This window comes from Fundulus heteroclitus, chromosome 11 (assembly GCF_011125445.2).
Source record: "Fundulus heteroclitus isolate FHET01 chromosome 11, MU-UCD_Fhet_4.1, whole genome shotgun sequence".
Taxonomy (NCBI): domain Eukaryota; kingdom Metazoa; phylum Chordata; class Actinopteri; order Cyprinodontiformes; family Fundulidae; genus Fundulus; species Fundulus heteroclitus.
In genome coordinates, this window is record NC_046371.1 from 24,225,873 (window position 1) to 24,242,715 (window position 16,843).

Genomic DNA, 16,843 nt, shown 5'->3' on the forward strand with positions numbered 1-16,843 from the left:
TTGGCAGATCATCTTATTTACCTGCTCAAATCAACGATAGATATGCTCATTTTTAAGAAAATGTTACTTATTTTTAGTTCCGCTTTTGCAGTGTTTTTTTTTTTTTTTTTTTTTTTTTTTTTGTCATTGTTCAATGCTGAAAGGGTTCACATTTAAAAAAAAATAAATGGAGAAAACTTAGGATGAAGCTTTAGACCGTTATCATTAACAATACCATATATTGGTAGACATGTGCTGCAGATTTTGAAACCTTTTGTGCCCTTTATACTAGACGGGTCTCCTCAGCCAGGTTTCAGTGTGACCAGCAGAGGGCAATGAATCAGTTACAATTACCCTTCCACTAAATGTGTCTGAGGTAAGAGTTTTACTTCACTCTTAGTCATTAATTTACAGTAACAGAGGAGTCCCGCAGTCAGCTGGGCTGATTCACGACCTTGGGTGATCTCTTAAATAGAAAGGTAAAACAGCTCATCAGATGGCTGGATGAGATAGGAGTGACTCAACGTGACGGAGCTTCATCCAGACAACACATAACCAGATCCTAACCTGCCGCTGAAACAAGTGCTGGCAGAACCCTCCCACATTCCAGATTTATCAGCGCTGATATAGAATTTTTATTCCCACTGTAGCAGCATAAAAGATTTCAAACGAAACTGGATCGCCGCCAGAATTAAAAAGCACAGGGGAGACGGCCTTCCTGGAAGGCATCTCAGACACTGAAAGTTACATGAAACTGGTCCAAGGTAGAAAACTCTGGACAATCTCTCTCCTCAGGAACGCAGAATACGCACACCAGAGTCAACATCCGCAAATAGTTGGCGGATGATGCAAGCGTGTCCTGTGCCCGATCCTCATTAAATGTTATTCAGGTAAAGAAAATTAAACATTTCTTACATCTGTGGCATAAACATGAAAAACTATTTGAAAAAAACAGCCTCCATGTTAGGTTTTAATAAGACAAATAAATGTGGTTTACAAAAAACTATACACATTTAAATTAATGGAATAGTTATTTGTGTTACAGCTGAAGAATTTTTTTAAAGCAAGTGTGTATGTATGTATGTATGTATGTATCTATCTATCTATCTATCTATCTATCTATCTATCTATCTATCTATCTATCTATCTATCTATCTATCTATCTATCTATCTATCTATCTATCTATCTATCTATCTATCTATCTATCTATCTATCTATCTATCTAGATAGATAGATAGATAGATAGATAGATAGATAGATAGATAGATAGATAGATAGATAGATAGATAGATAGATAGATAGATAGGTAGATATGTGTGTGTCAGCTGAAGCACTGCAGAAAGTTTGATTCAACTCCAAAGAGCATCACTTTGTCCTCGAATGCTGTACTTAAACCGCCTAACGTGCTTGTTTTTTTTTATCCAGGCTTTTTTTTAATTTCAACTATATTGACACTTCAAAAAATGGGCACTGACCTTTGACCCAACTGTATTCACCTCTGAGTTGTCTTTACCACAAAAGACCAGAGAAGTTCCTAGATTACTGCTAACATCACTCGTCGACAGGACATCAAGTTAAAGTCTGAGATTAAGAACCATGGCCTTAGACTCAGAGGAGCTAAAAAAAATAAATAAAAAAAAGACATCCGCCTGGCTGCTTCACACACGGCTCCAGGGCCCATTGAAGATCACAGCTTCAAGATGGCATAAGAACAGCATCATCCTCAAAAATCAAAGATGAGACCCTGAGGTTGTCTGTATAGCTCCATCCTTCAAATCCTGTCGGCGCACACCGTTAGGTGACAAGGTCCGACTTTGTGACGAGAATACAGACCCAGCTCTGGCTTTGGTTACACCGGTGCTGGGTAACCCTCAAAATCCATTTACCCCCATCAAGGGACAGGGTTGTAAGCCTTATCTGCAGATCTTCTAAAAAAAAACACACACACACAGATGGAGTGGACAAACAAGTCTTCATGACTCCCTAAACATTTCAAAAAAGGTTCAGGATCTTGCCCGCCGTTCCTCTGTTAGGACGAAATCCTCTCTACTCCTAAATCCATGGCTTAGGAGTAGCCTCACGACGTCCTGATCTTTCAGCATTTTTCGGATAAAGGTGCCCTGCCGCTTCAGACGCGGTGATGTACCCACTGTCCTAAGAGTCCACGGTGTCTGCCTACTCCACAGCAGACATGGGGATCACATGGAGATCCTCAAAGGGCTCCTTCAAGCGCCCCGCAACAACCTCAGCTGAGATGATGCGGTTCTGTTCAGCAACGTTTTCAGGCCATAATCTTCAGCGAGCACAGAAGGGGTGCACAGCCGGGATGAGAGTCTGGCCCCTGGAAGTCTGAGGCCAGAAAAAAGGTGGACTATGCATAGAGTTGTTATGTTTGTCACGTCAAAACTGCAAACTTCAATGTTTTCTTTTTTTATCTGGATCTTTATGTGACAGAGCAGCAAAAAGTACAAGTTCTAAAAGACTCTAAGGTTAGGGACACACTTTTTCTTTTTTTTTTTAAGTGCTTGATATTTTTTCTGCAATCACAAGAACAGCACGAGTGCTTAACAACCGCTCAGGGGGCGGTGGGGGGGTGTTTGTTCTGCACCGTGTTCAAGCAGATAACATCTTGGTGTGTTCAGCCGAGCCGCTCTCGCCTCATCTTGTCCAGTTCATGCAAAGTTTTCCTCCCAGTTTCAGCCATGCGTCATAAAACATTCAGCCCATGCAACAAGCAGCAGAGTTTGTCTCTAAATTACAGACGTCTAAATGACTTCCAGACCGCCCTTTTTGCAATGTGAACCCGCGTAGCTGCAAAAAGAAGAGCGTGAAAGAGAAGAAGCTGGGGGGCTTCTGTGGAAGAAGCGCACGGAGGCAGCCAGAGAGCAGATAGGCACGCCGTAACCTGGAGACATGCAGATGGAGGTTTGAACATGAGATAAACTGGGAAGGATTAAAATACTGAACTTTTTTTTTCCTAGTTTTCATTGTGGCAGGAAATGCCTGCAGCTTCCCAGTAGCTCAATGCTGACTGGGAAGTCTTTCAAAAATCCATATTCGCTCATGAGGGAAACGGTATGACAGCTGGAAAAAGGCGCAGAAGACTGGAGCCGGCCCAGTCCGATGAGGACACCACATCCGAGCTCAAAACAGATGAAAAAAAAAAAAAACAACACACACCCATATCTTACCGCACCCAGAAAAGAGCTCCTCCATACAACGAAAGTCAGCGCTTTATTTCAGTTTTAATGGACGGACTTTTTAACACAGCAAATAAAATATCATAACATCCAAAAGAGAAGAGCATTCTAGTTTTCTAATCCTTAAATCGAACATCTAGTCACGCACTCAAATTAAATACACATAGAGGGCAATAAAACTCTCCCAGAGAGTTTCAGAGGAAATTTAACATACATTTATAATTTCACATCACAATCTGCCTCCAAAATACATATAACTTAAATATGTTTTGCATTTAAAATGCATCTCTGATCATCGACCTTTCCGCCATGCTTCTTTGTGGCAGATGGCGCCAACATATCAATTTATCTCACGCTGAGAAGGCGTTTTTTTTTTTTTTTTTACAAGAAAAAAAAAACATTTAACCTGTGAACAAGAACAGGGTACAGGCTTGCAAGTCTCTTTGAACATCTTATTCAGCTAACGATTAATCAACAACAAACTATTGGCAGCTTAAACCAAAAATGGATTTTTTTTTTCTTAAAATAGTTTTTTTTTTTTTTTTTCTTTACCTTTTTGGCTAAAAAAAAGTTTGTCCAAAGTGCATTCTTATCAGTTATAGATTAAAGTAGTGTACAAGTTACATAACTGGATGTAAAAATTGTCTTTAAAAAAAAAAAGCTGGCTTCTGTACATCGTGCTGCTCTGCTTTCCAGCAGCACAAACAAGTAGTCAAAATATTTTATTTTTTTTGCAGATAAACTGCATAAACTGGGCCTGAGGGTGCTACTTTAAAGTTACCATGCATATTTCTCTTGTACATGTTCATGTGAGCTGGTTTAGTTCCGCAGGATTTGAAAAAGCGTCTCAGTGCTGCCCTCTTAGGGTTGAACGGTGGCTACTGCAGTTGAATTTTCCCCATTGGTTCAAATTGGTACACGCTTTCATCATCGCAGCCAGACACACGCCCCCTTGGCGAGTTGAACCTTCCCTACACTTAGCCCCGCCCCTTTGGGTCTCCTGGCACTGCCCACTTTGGTGGCATTGTTCAAAATGTGTCTCAGGGCGGGGTTATGCTTTTACAGCGGGGTTGGTCAACTGGACATTTTTATCAGTTAGGAAAAGAAAGCTCATACGTTTATGTTTATTATGAAACTTGGCACTGAACAAAACAGTATCACTGTTTTCATTTCTTTTTTTTTATTAAACGTTAAGGATTGTTCTCCTTTAATATCTCAAGGGTTTTTAATTATGCTGTTATATGGTTTGAAGTTGGTGCTTTTGTGTATAAAATCTTTGATACTTACATGCGTTGCTGAAAAGAAGCTGTATCTTAATAAACTACAAGGGACATTCAAGTTTAAATAAAGTAAACCGATGCACACGAATCCATCAGATCTGAGCTTTAACCTACTGGAGCTGCGGTTCAGTGAGGCCCTGGTTTCAGTTCTATTGTGGCGGTTCTGGCGCTGAAAGCCGATGGCTCAGGACTGGTCATCTGTATTTTTTTTTCCCCCTTCTCTATAAGTAGAGATAAGATCAAAATTAGGCTGCCAAACCCAAACCTTTGGGCTGTGGCGAGAACCAGCTTTTTTAATCAGCTGTGAGATGTTTCTGTGACTGTGCGTGTTTTTCATCGCTCGGTTCAGACGTTCGTGAATAGATATTAGTTTGCAGATTGTTTTCCTTAATTCTGTCGGATGAAAGCTGTCATAGATTTTTTTTTTTAATATAATTTTTAATCTAATCCTGAGAAATAAATATAAATCTCCTGATTTTTTTTTTCTGTTGTCTTGATATGTAATGAAGACCTCCCAGTGGAAAAGGTACAGTTTTCATTCCGCACGCTGGTTTTACCTTAATGTAGGTTAAACGGGATTAGTTAAACATTAATGGAAAACTATTTTTCTCATTCCTGTTTCTTCTGTCCATAATAGTAACTTTTATTCAGCTCGAGTTTAAATCAGTTTTTCCTCAGCTTCCACGAATAAACCAAGTGTTGAGATGAATGTAACCAGCTAGATATGAAAAAGGAGTCAATGAACCCTGTTTCCTCCTTCCTTGAGACACGCAGACGTTCTGAAAGCGTTTTTTTTGTTTGCCTGGTCGTGACTCTCTGCTCCGTTCTTCATACGTGTCTGGTCTCCTGCTTCTTTAGCCTCCTGCGCCTGCACAGCAGAGCGACCAGCAGAATTAGCAGCAGGAGGCCCAGGGCCCCCCCGATGAGGCCCGCGGTCAGCGGCAGGCTGCTGCTGCTCGGCTGGTACTCCATGCAGGACCGCTCGCTTCCCCCGGCGTTGTTCAGAGCAGTCACACACACCTCCGCTTTGCCGTCTATCTGCTCCAGTGCGACGCTCCTCCTATCATTTGCCAACAATGGCATCTCCTCGCCGCCGATTGTCACGACGTAATTTTTGACGTGGGAATTCGGTGCACACCACCGAACTACAACCGCCGAGCCGTTCCAGGACACCGACCTCAGCTCGGGGGGTTCTGGACGTCGGTCGTGCAGCGTGAGGCCCGGGCACAGGCAGCCGGAGGAGGCAGCGAGGACCTCACAGAGGGTCTGCTTCTCACGGCAGGGATGGTAGTCGCACCGCTGGAGGGGTCCGGCATGTGTGGACTGTCTGACCGGGGCCACGGTGGTGTCTTCGTCCAAACGATCGTAGTCCTCTGTGGGAAGGATGGGGCCATTAGGAGGCATCCCGGTGCCTGCACATGCAGAGGGCAGTGGACCCCTGATGGAAAGCAGGCACACGAAGACGAGGGGGAGGGGATGGTTCCTCATGGCAGGCGATGAACTGAAAATCATGAAAAGTGTCATGAAAATCAGTGAGCAGCATCAGCTATATATATATATATATATATATATATATATATATATATATATATATATATATATATATATATATATATATATATATATATAATGTAAGAATAAGAATTATTATCATTGTTAATATTAGCGGTGTATATAATAATAAATCACATTTACTATTATCAGAGACCTGACTGTATTTTATTGTGACAGTCCAACAAACGTTTTAAGAAAGTTGTTTTTTTGCAGCTAAAACTCTGAAGTGTGGCACACAGTTATGTTCAGTCCCCTTTATTCTAATCATTCTAAAAAAAAACACACACACACACAAAAAAAGAAACCCCAGTACAACCAATTTTCCAATGAAGATGCGTAACAAGTATATGTCGAAACTCGTCGTCGTCATGAGAATCGTCATCAGAAATTGGAAAGAGCACGGCACGGCTTCAGACCAAGACATGGCTGTTCACGTAGACTGACGGGACAGACGAGCAACCAAAAGGCACGTGGTGGCACTGGAGGAGCTGCAGAAATCCACAGCTCAGGTGGGGGAATGTGTTGACGACCATTAGTCGTTCACGACTCTGGCTTTTATCGAATGGGGACAAGAGAAAGCCGGTTGTTAAGAGGTCCTGTTTGTAGTTTGCCACGAGGGACATTGCAAACATTTGGATCAAGGTTCTCTGCTGAGACCTTTTGGCAAAATCGAGTCCAGAAAACTAATCATTGAGAACAAACAGCATTTCCTTAGCAGGCACAAAGAAGCTGGTCAGAGTTGATGGGAAGATTAATGATGCAATCCTGGACAAAAACCTGTCAGAGGCTGACAAAGAATCGAGACTGTGGGGCAGTGAACATACGGTAGGAGTTTTGATGCAATGGTCCAGTCAAAGTCCAGAGATAAATCCCGCTGAGATGCTGGGTCAAAGATTAAAAAGAGATTCTCTCCAGCCAGACTCACTGATCTCGACCCATTTTGCGCAAATTAATCGGCCAATTTCAGTTTCTGGATGTGCAAAGCTGCACTGCAAAAAGAGAACTAAAAATAAGTAGAAGTTTCTTGAAATTAATGTGTTTGCCCTTGATTTGAGCAGGTAAATAAGATTATCTGCCAATGGAATTAGTATTTTTACCCCTAAAATAAGATAATTAGATATACAGCACTTGAAATAAGATGATGGAGATGAATTGTCCCTATTTTAAGTGCAAAAATCTTATTTCATTGTCAAATCATCTTATTTACATGCTCAAATCAAGGAAAAAAATACTCTAATTTCAAGAAGATTTTTCTTATTTTTAGTTCTATTTTTGCAGTGTGGTAGGGACATACCCCCAAAGCACCTGCTGCTCTGATGTATGTTACACCTGCGGGTATATTGACCCGGAGTGGCTGAGCACCAAAGTTTTCAGACTTTTATTTGTAAAACCAAGTTTGCAAAAACAAAACAAAAAAACAGAAGAAGTATTTCTGTTTGTCTCATATTGTGTTTTTGATAAAAATGAAATGGCAACGTTAGGTCTCTCTGATAAAACGCGTAGGGGTTTGTGGTTGAAAGGTGAGAGAATGTGAGTAAGTGCAACATGTATGGATACTTTTGTCGGACTCTGTACGTCCGGTGACTCAGGTTCTGTTCATCGGGTTCTGAATGAAAGAGCCTGAATGAGGACAAACTGTTCCCCTGTCCTCCGCTGACTCCTCGCCCTGAGTGAACTATATAAAACAGCCAACAGAACAACTGCAAGAAATTAAATTAATCATTTAAATACAGGCAGATTTTTTTTTTATTTAATTTTTTTCAACTAAAGAAATCCCAGGCGGAGACACAAACTATTTATCAAATTAAATCAATCTGTTTCAGCGTGAGCAGATTACAAAACTAAGACACTTAATTAGCCCACATTTACCACCCCGTCACATGTTTTCTCAGTGATTTACGGACTTGTTTACAAAACCGTTCGAAAATGATCCTCATTTGTTGAAGACTTTGGAGGTGCTTCAGTCTAAATCAGCATTCCAGACGCTGTTGCACAACTGGGGCCAAAAATGCCTGCACGCCCAAGGAGAGAGAGAGCGCGCGGCTTGGTCAGCAGGATCTGATTACAGGGGGAGAAAAAAGCCTGCACAGAGGTCCCGAGGAGAGCGTACCTAAAGACCTAAAACTCCACCTGGGGTGGGCTTTAGCGGACAAATGAAGTTGCAGTTTATCCTAAACTTCTGGTTTAACTCTGAAACACAGTGAAAGCAAACCGGGGAGGCCCTCCTGAATACCAATTGACCGTCTGTTTTTTCTGTTGTTGCTGAGGATAAAAATCGATTCGCTTATATTAAACAATCTAGATGTGCAAAAGCAGAAGAAAGCATGAACGTACCTGTTGCTTCAGATTGTAATCTTGATCGGATTCTGAACGGATCTCCTCTGCTGGGCTCTGCTTCACTTGCTCCCTATCCTTCTCTGTCTCCCCTCTTTATGTTTCCCTCCTGCCCAACAATCGCCTCCTTCTTTCTGCCTGCCCCCCTCCCTCCCCCCATCCCCACCTCCCTCCTTGCCCAACAGCAGCGTCACTGGGTGATGTGCATGCCGGCTGGTGATTTAACCACGATCTGATGTTAGTTAGATCATCCCCTGTTGCGATCCCGTTAGGTGAGGCAGAGAGAAATCTGCGCCTGCGTTCTTAGACAGTCTGGACATTATTTACAGCGTGTGTCACTTGTTAATGAGTGTTTGTTCTCCTTTTTTGGAGAGGACGTGCTTGAATGGATTCTAGGGACTTGATTCATTGCAGCTCATCAAGTGGGGCGAAAGGGGGGGTGGAGGGGGGAGGTTTTCCACCTGACTGGACAAAAATGAAAAGAATGGCAAAAGCTCACGCAAAGATGAACAGCGTAAGGTTTAGTTCACCAAACGACTAGAAATGAGTCAGTTGGCGTTTTTTTTTTTCCTGCTTTAATGAGAAATCACCTTCAACATTTAGGTGCCCATGCTGACAAATTATATATATATAAAAAAAAAAAAAAAAAAAAAAAAAAACATCTTCTACTGCGGGAGCATAATCTGAACTTTGGAATTGTTGCCATACGCTGTGGATATGAGCAAATATTTGTAGCCCTATTCTCACTTATTATGCCCACTACTTATTTACAGTAATGTCATGTTCTCTTTTCTTTTGAACAGCGGCTGAGAGAAGTGGGCCTGTGCGTGTTGTCATGGCTGTGCCACGAGTAAACAGGAAGTATCTAACACCGAAAGAAAGTCTTTGTACCCCTTGAGGTTTCGCGCATCATGTTGCAACCGCAGACTTGTGTATTTTAAGTTTTAGATCATAAGTGCATAGTTGTAATGAGCTGTTGTCAATTTTTTATTTTATTTTGTCACTTCAGTGTCTGAATCCATGACTTCACGTTTCCTTAGAATATGCGGTACCCCTGCGACATGATGCATACTCGTCATCAGTGACAAATATGCATCATTTAACATCAATGAATTCTGATAGGATTTTAGATATAACAAACACTAGTGCATTTCTATCTATCTATCTATCTATCTATCTATCTATCTATCTATCTATCTATCTATATGGATTTATATATATATATATATATATATATATATATATATATATATATATATATCCATATAGATAGATAGATAGAGAGAAATGCACTAGTGTTTGTTATATCTAAAATCCCATCAGAATTCATTGATTGATCCATTGATGTTAAATGATGCATATATTTCACTGATGATGAGTATGCATCATGTCGCAGGGGTACCGCATATTCTAAGGAAACGTGAAGTCATGGATTCCGACACTCTGAAAATGAAGCAATGGTTCAGTTGTATTCATTTTATGAGGACTGTTACATGCCCGGTCCCCCTGGTAAAAAAAGTCTTTACCAGAGGTCAAATTGATCTGACCCACAGCATAGATAAAAGTGAAGCAGCTTTGTCTTGTGAAAACAAAAACGACTGAAAGTGTTTTACACGGCATGATCCTGTAAAGGAAAACAACATCCAGTCTTCCAAAACAGGAGGAAAAACGGAACGAGAAATGCTCCTCATATAATCAACAGCCAGATGTTTGCTCCTAAATGACAACTGGGAGAATGTTTAATTTCACTTTAAAATATAAGTGAATTTAGATTTGACTTGAAGTTTCACCTTCCTATGCACCACTCCTTATAAAACTATTTCTCAACCCTTGGGACATGTTTCCCCTGTAATGGCCATATCTATTAGCCTTTCCTCCTGTGCGCCTCTCTGGGGGTAGCTGATTGGAAAGGAAGGAGAGTGTGGGTGTTTAAGCGTTAGCGGGATGCATGCGTTTGCATCCAGGATGCGTGTGGGTTTGTGTTTAAGTGTTGTGTAATGTGGGTCGTGTTCATCCAGGGTATTGTGCCTCAGTCTAATACCTTTAAGCACCGGCTACGTCTGCTTTCCTTAAATGACTCAAGTTACGCTTGCCGCAGCTTTTAGCCGAGTGACTCAGATGCGGGTTTATAAAGACCGTTCTTTCCATAATAAGCACATAAAAAAATTCCACCGGGAACAAATGTTTACAAGCTCGCGGAAAAAAAAAATGTAGCGCAAACGGTGGCTTTTGTAAAGTTTAGAAATGGAAGCGAAGTCGAAAGGGTGGGGGATATTTCTTTGGAAATGACACAAATTACCGTATATATGGAAAATAGGTTGTTGTGCAATGTGCTGCTTCGGTATCCCCCCAGATTTACCACGTCAGTTTTTCCTCCCCGAACATCTGGCCAGCTGGGACCAGGAGACGGCCTGTTCCCTCAGGGATGACTCCACGTGGAATACTCTATTTTTGAGTTTTGAAATGGATGCAGTCCAAACCAGGAACTACGAGGTCCTGCCATGGACGGACCAAAAGACCTTCAGGAGAAAATTACGTGCGTGACGTAAATCCTCCCAACGTATTGTGATCAGTATTTACCTCAAATGATCTTTTAAAATCCTTTTGACGGTTTTATTTTTTTTTTATTTTTAATGAGCCAAACGGGAAAAAGCTGTAAATTTTTGTTCGCCCAGCTCAGCAAAACAACAAATAAATTGTGTTTTAATGAGACACAGCTTTCTCCCAGTTAAATACAAAGAACCAAGGCCCTGATGCTCCATAACGATGTAATAAGCTCACTAACGTGGACCCGCTTAATGAACATTATCTCCCACTCGTTTGCTTCATCTGATGTTCCAGTGAGGAATAAAGCGATAACATGAAGCCTCAAATTGAGATATAAGGGGGAGACCGGTGTTATGTGCTTCCACAGAGCCAATATTAATGTGAAATAAGACAATAACAGCAAAATGCCTTACTTTAGAAACATTATTATGATTATGAAATGCTAAAGAGAACCTCCAGAAAAAGAAGAAAACAAAAGCAAAATGTTGCACGCATCTGTGAACATGTCACAAAGTATATTTCAAATAGCACAGCTCTTTGCCTTGTTTACATTTTGTCATGTTACTACAAAGAACGGCAAAGTGTTTTATAGGACACACTAGGGCTGAACAATGTAGAAAAAAAAGCATATCGATAAAATAGAAATAATTCATCGATATCGATAATTATCGACAAATTCAAAACAAATATTTTAAGTGCAGCGCTGGCCATTTTATGCTGTTGCTTAATAACCTTTTAGATACAGAACACACAAACACTGAATTCAAACTCAATCCTTTATCCAAAACTGCAAGTTTAAAAAAAAAAGAAAAAAAAAAGAAAAGAAGAAGGCATGCTCTGAAGGGGGCGGAGCTTGGTTCCTGGGTCTGTGTTTGTGATTGGTTGGGAGGATGTAGCGACTGTAATACTAATCTAAGTGGCTAAAAGGCAAAAGTAAGGAAAACTAATGTGGCACTTGGTGAAAGGGTGTCAATCTGAGGAAAATCTACGAGGCCAATGGCGGCTGTGGAGGAGGTGTAGAGACCCACTGCTCAGGTGGGAGAATCTGTGGACAGGACAACCAACAAGTCTGGCCTTTGTGGAAGAGTGTCTACCTTAAAAAAAAAAGCCGGAAGAAGTTCTGTTTGCGGCTTAGCCCCAAAACCATGTAGAGACACAGCAACGATAATATATAAAAAAAAGTTGCTGTGGTCAGATGACACCTACGTCCGAAACACTACGTATGGCAGAAGGCTAGGTTTACATGCCATGCTCACAGTTAAACACGGTGGTGGCAGCGTCATGCTGTGTGGAGGCTTTTCTTTAACAGGGACAGGGAGGCTGATCAGAGGTGGGGAGACGGATGAAGGTACAAAAACACATAAAATCTGATTTCCGTAACATTTGAGTAAATTTCAAGTCCCTGCTGAAGAAAAACCCGCCCACAGCAAGATACTGCCACCTGGTTCTGCCAGGGGGGCGTGGCTTCAGGCGGGGATTTCCTCATCAAGCTGTGGGAAACATAAGGGGAAGTATGATGATCCATCCTTGCCTGATGCCTAATCTACCTGGAATTAAAGAGCCACGCTATTCTTTAGATGTTCTGATTCTTGTTTGCTGTGTTCTTACAGAATGTACTTACCTGAGTTCTCCGCTCCTCCTGATGTTACTACCTGCGTGCCACGCCTTATGCTGACCTGGATTCCTCTTCACAAGAACTCCTCAACACGGCTAACCACCAACGGACCTCTCCAAACCACTCCTTCGTCTCTCGATCTCTGCCTGCCTTCTTCTCTAATGCCCTCCATCTGCAACTCTAATCATACTCCAACTCTGTATCCCTCCATCCCGGAGTCCACTTACCTCACCTCGCGCCGCTGCCAGAATCTTTCAGGCATTCAAGTTATTTTACCACAGTAAAATATATCCAGCCAAGCCCGACTGCCTAAACCCTGCAGCTTACACGTTTACCTTGTTTCCTCTCTAAATAAATCTGCTCCTTTTTTTGCGCGCTCAGAGAACTGGCTTGGTTTGTGCACGAGGGTCAGAAAAATACCTGGAAGCATGACAGAGCTGTGGATTTCTGCACTTTCTCCAGAGTTATCTTGGACCTCCGGACTCGTTATCTGAACGATCCCCTCCCCGTCCGGCCTGTCAGTTTAGACTGAAAGGTATGCTGATGATTCTCCTCACTCTTTTAATTTCCACACGATAGACCGAGCAGTGCTCTGTGAGATGTTTAACGCTTGGGATGTTGCTTTTCAACCTAGCCCTGCTTTAAACTTCTCTTTAAAGATATAGTTGAGCTCAGAACCTCACTGAAGATTTTACTGCCAGACCTGTCTTTCGTTTAAACTGTTGTGCGGGAAACACTATTCAGCTCACGTGGAGAATCGCACTGACAAAGAGCAGATCCTCTGCAAATTATCAAGGAGTTTAAGGTTTGTGTGAAACCCGTTGCATTCACCACGACTCGTGCGAGGGACCGAGCCGGACAAGCATGAGGACACAGTGGTCATTTTCAAGTAAATGGGTTTTGTTTCCCCAAAGTAACAAAATTCCAAACAATAATTATAGGGCCCTTTAAAAGAGGTCAAATGAAGAAACTAACTGAAGGTAAAAAAAAAAAGTTATACAAACAAAACCTCAAACTAACTGCACAAACAAACTGACCTGACGCACAGCAAACAAAAGGGTAGTTCACGCGTGACGTCCCGCGTGACGTCGGCGCTACATCCGGGTCCCGCGGGTAGGCAAAAACAGAGCTGCTCTCGTCTACAACATGACAAAACGGGTGATTTAGAGCTTTTAGTTCGTTTGTTTTTGTAATCTAAGCAATGCCTACGACTTGTTGCGCTCCCGGTTGCACAGAGAGGCATTCCAAATCGTTGGATGTACGTTTCTGTCGTTTACCGAAGGAGGAAGGACGCAGAAAGAATTGGATATTTTCAATGAAAAGAGCGCAGGCAGATAATCCCAATGGACTGGGGGAGCGATCATACTACGACAGAATTTGCAGTCTACACTTCATCTCCGGTAAATACAACTTTATTCTGCTCTAGTCATTGTTCTGCTTAAATAGCGGCGGAGGGGAGGTGGCGATCGCTACACGGGCCGGAGAAGCGGCTGCTACAGCAGCAGCAGCCATTGTCTGAAGCAGCAGCAGCAGCAGCGGCTTCTCCGGCCCGAGTAGTGTTTACGCAGCAGCGGCTACAGCTGCTGCTGCTAGCAGTAAGTAAGCTGCTGCTAGTACTTCTGTGTTTACGCTGCAATGTCGCCGACACCGCCACCCATTTTAACAAGACAAAAACACCTAAATAATCCGTAGTGAAAAATGTTTTTTTTTAACCTACCGGGCCTCTGCTGAGACGCGGTCTGTGTCCGACGCCGCTTTGTGCTGTTGCACAAACATGTCTGAACATCCATCCATCCATTTTCTGACCGCTTAATCCCTCATGGCGTCGCGGGCGCTGCTGGAGCCTTTTTCCTGATATAAAATAATTGCAGCTGTCCAGTGGTTTCATGGCTTTCATGCTCTCTCGTCTGTACTGGCCTGCCGTGTTTATAAGGCAGCTGTATGTCGCGGTACGTAACAGTTGGCCAGCATTTCACAGACTCGCTCCGTCCCTTCAGGCTTTTGCTGTGTGGATCTGGCAATCTGATACCATCAACCATCAACTTACTCTTAAAACGATCTTGTAGTACGTTATCTAAAGAAGAAAAATACGTGGAGAACTCGTCAGTTTCTCTGTTTGCGTCCGCCATTGTGTTCGTCTTTTGCCTACCGGTCCGGCGCGCATGCGCGAAAAACCCGGATCAAAACAATAACAATGAACTGGTCTACAAAGAGGGCTTAAATACTGGCTGATCAGACCAGACTGACTCACCGAGGAAGAGGGATAGGGAACATCTACACAACAACAAAATTAACTAAACACAGTTAGTTTAAGGATTAAACTTAAATGACTAATAACTAAACCAAATTAACTAAATAAACAAATCACAAAAGCAAAGGAAAGATTATGCAAAAAAGTTAGAATGAGGACTCCATGGTCTATCGCCCTAGTGGTACCACACAATCAGTCAGTCAATCTGAGATTGGAGTGTGCTGTCCAGAGTCCTCTGCTTCAGCCCAGTTGAAGGTACTCCCCATAACACCAGAAAAGGAAGCACAAACAAAATTTTAAGTATGTCACAAAATTAAATGTACAAAAGTGAACCAAATGTGCGCGCTACAATTGGAGCTAATGTCTTTCAATGTCGTCACAATAAAAACAAACAAACCAATGTATTTATGCTGCAGTATATGTGTGTGAAAACTTAAAGTGAAAAAGTGGTTGTTTGTGGGGATACCACTGCGTGGCCATCACAACACAGATGATTGGGCATATGCACAGGCCTGTTTATCAAGTCTGTACAAGCCACAGGTCAATGCCCCGTGAGTCTTTCCAACTCTAACAGCTATAAATGGTTGCTACGCTGCTGAAACTCAACTCTCAGGCTGACCTTCAATGCGCATACGAACCGTCAGTCTGCAAAGGTAGCAGTTTAGCCCAAAACACGGTTAGATTTGGTTTATACAGGTCAAAACTGCCGGAGGCTATATGTGCAGATCGATCTTATCCTTTGGTTTCCTGGTTTCCATGATCCCATATAGACACAATAACAACAACTGCTCAGTAAAATCTGGGCCTGCGTACCGTCCAGTAAAAGGATCTGTGTTGACATCACAAAATCTATCACAATTACAAATCCTAGCAAAAAGACAGAAAAAATGTGGTGAAAGATCATTTGAATCTCTCTTAAGAAACCGACAACAGAAATCCGCCGAATAGTCTCTTAAATTATCATTTAAAATTGTTATATGGTTACTGTAACAATAACGCCTGCATTTTACTCTTCAAATTGCTCGCACTTTATACATCTGGGTCGGTTAGTTAATGTTGCCTGTCTTGTCTGCTATGACGTGTGCTACTACCTTTCCTGGCCGGGTCACCCTTGTTGAAAGAGGTCTTGATCTCAGTGGGTCTTTTATCTATTTAAATAAAGGTTTAATAAAAACATGCCTTCAGAACGGCTGTGATATGTCGCTTCGGCCTCGCCTCTGTCAGTCTGCCCCAGAGCAGCTGTGGCTTCTAACGTAGCTCACCACCGTCAGGGTGTGAATCTGGCTACGTTCACACTGCAGCCTGAAATGACCCAATTCCGATTTTTTTTTTTCCCCATATGCGACCTGTATCTGATCTTTTTATGACAGTCTGAACAACACAGTTTGGATTTTTTCAAATGCGACCCAGGCCGCTTGGATATGTTGTCCTGAATCCGATACATATCTGATCTTTTCAAATGCGACCTGTGTCTGTACGGCCGGGTCGCATTTACCCGACCTGTACGTCACCGATACTCGACAAACGTCACTATTCTGCGTCCTGCTATGCAGGAGCGGGAAGAAAGACAACACCCATAGCGGACTACAATGAGAAGAGCAGTCAATGGATGGAAAGCTGCGGTTAGAAAATAAATTAATGACAGCAAAATGCGCGCCAGCATTATAATCCATGTTTACTTCCGTAAACACTGAGGACGCTTGCTACGTGTGACGTCATCGCGTCCTCGAGTGCACATGCGGGACACTCAGGTTGAACGCATTCATTTCACACAGGAGATCACATATAAGTCGCATATATATCGAAATGTGAACGACCACGCAAAAAAATCCGATTTCACAAAAAAAATCGGAATTGAGCGTTAAGACCTGCAGCGTGAACGTAGCCTCTGTGTGTGAATGGGTGAATGACTGATTGTAGTGTAAAGAGCTTCGGGGTCGTCGGACTAGTTAAAGCGCTATACAAGTACTTACCATTTACCATTTACCATTCAGGGGTGCAACAATATGTTGGAAACATTCGCACAGCGTCACAGTGTCATTGCAGATTTGTTCGCTGTAAATCCAAGGTGCCAATCTACTC

At 42.3% G+C, this 16,843-nt stretch overlaps 1 protein-coding gene across 2 annotated transcripts in view; it reads right to left on the bottom strand.

The window, feature by feature from the left end:
* Positions 1 to 3,905: 3,905 nt before the first annotated feature.
* Positions 3,906 to 16,843, bottom strand: part of LOC105929379 (leucine-rich repeat neuronal protein 4) — a 15,669-nt gene continuing 2,731 nt past the window's right edge. The window contains exons 1-2 of one of the 2 annotated variants that reach the window (XM_012867136.3): positions 8,349 to 8,494; positions 3,906 to 5,961 (exon numbers count right to left, since the gene is read on the bottom strand). In XM_012867136.3, the coding sequence (XP_012722590.2) occupies positions 5,289 to 5,948 (660 nt within the window). In that variant the 5' untranslated portion in view covers positions 5,949 to 5,961; positions 8,349 to 8,494 and the 3' untranslated portion in view covers positions 3,906 to 5,288. Of the gene's footprint in view, positions 5,962 to 8,348; positions 8,495 to 16,843 lie in introns of those variants that run through there. The other variant, XM_036143201.1, reaches the window with a different exon arrangement.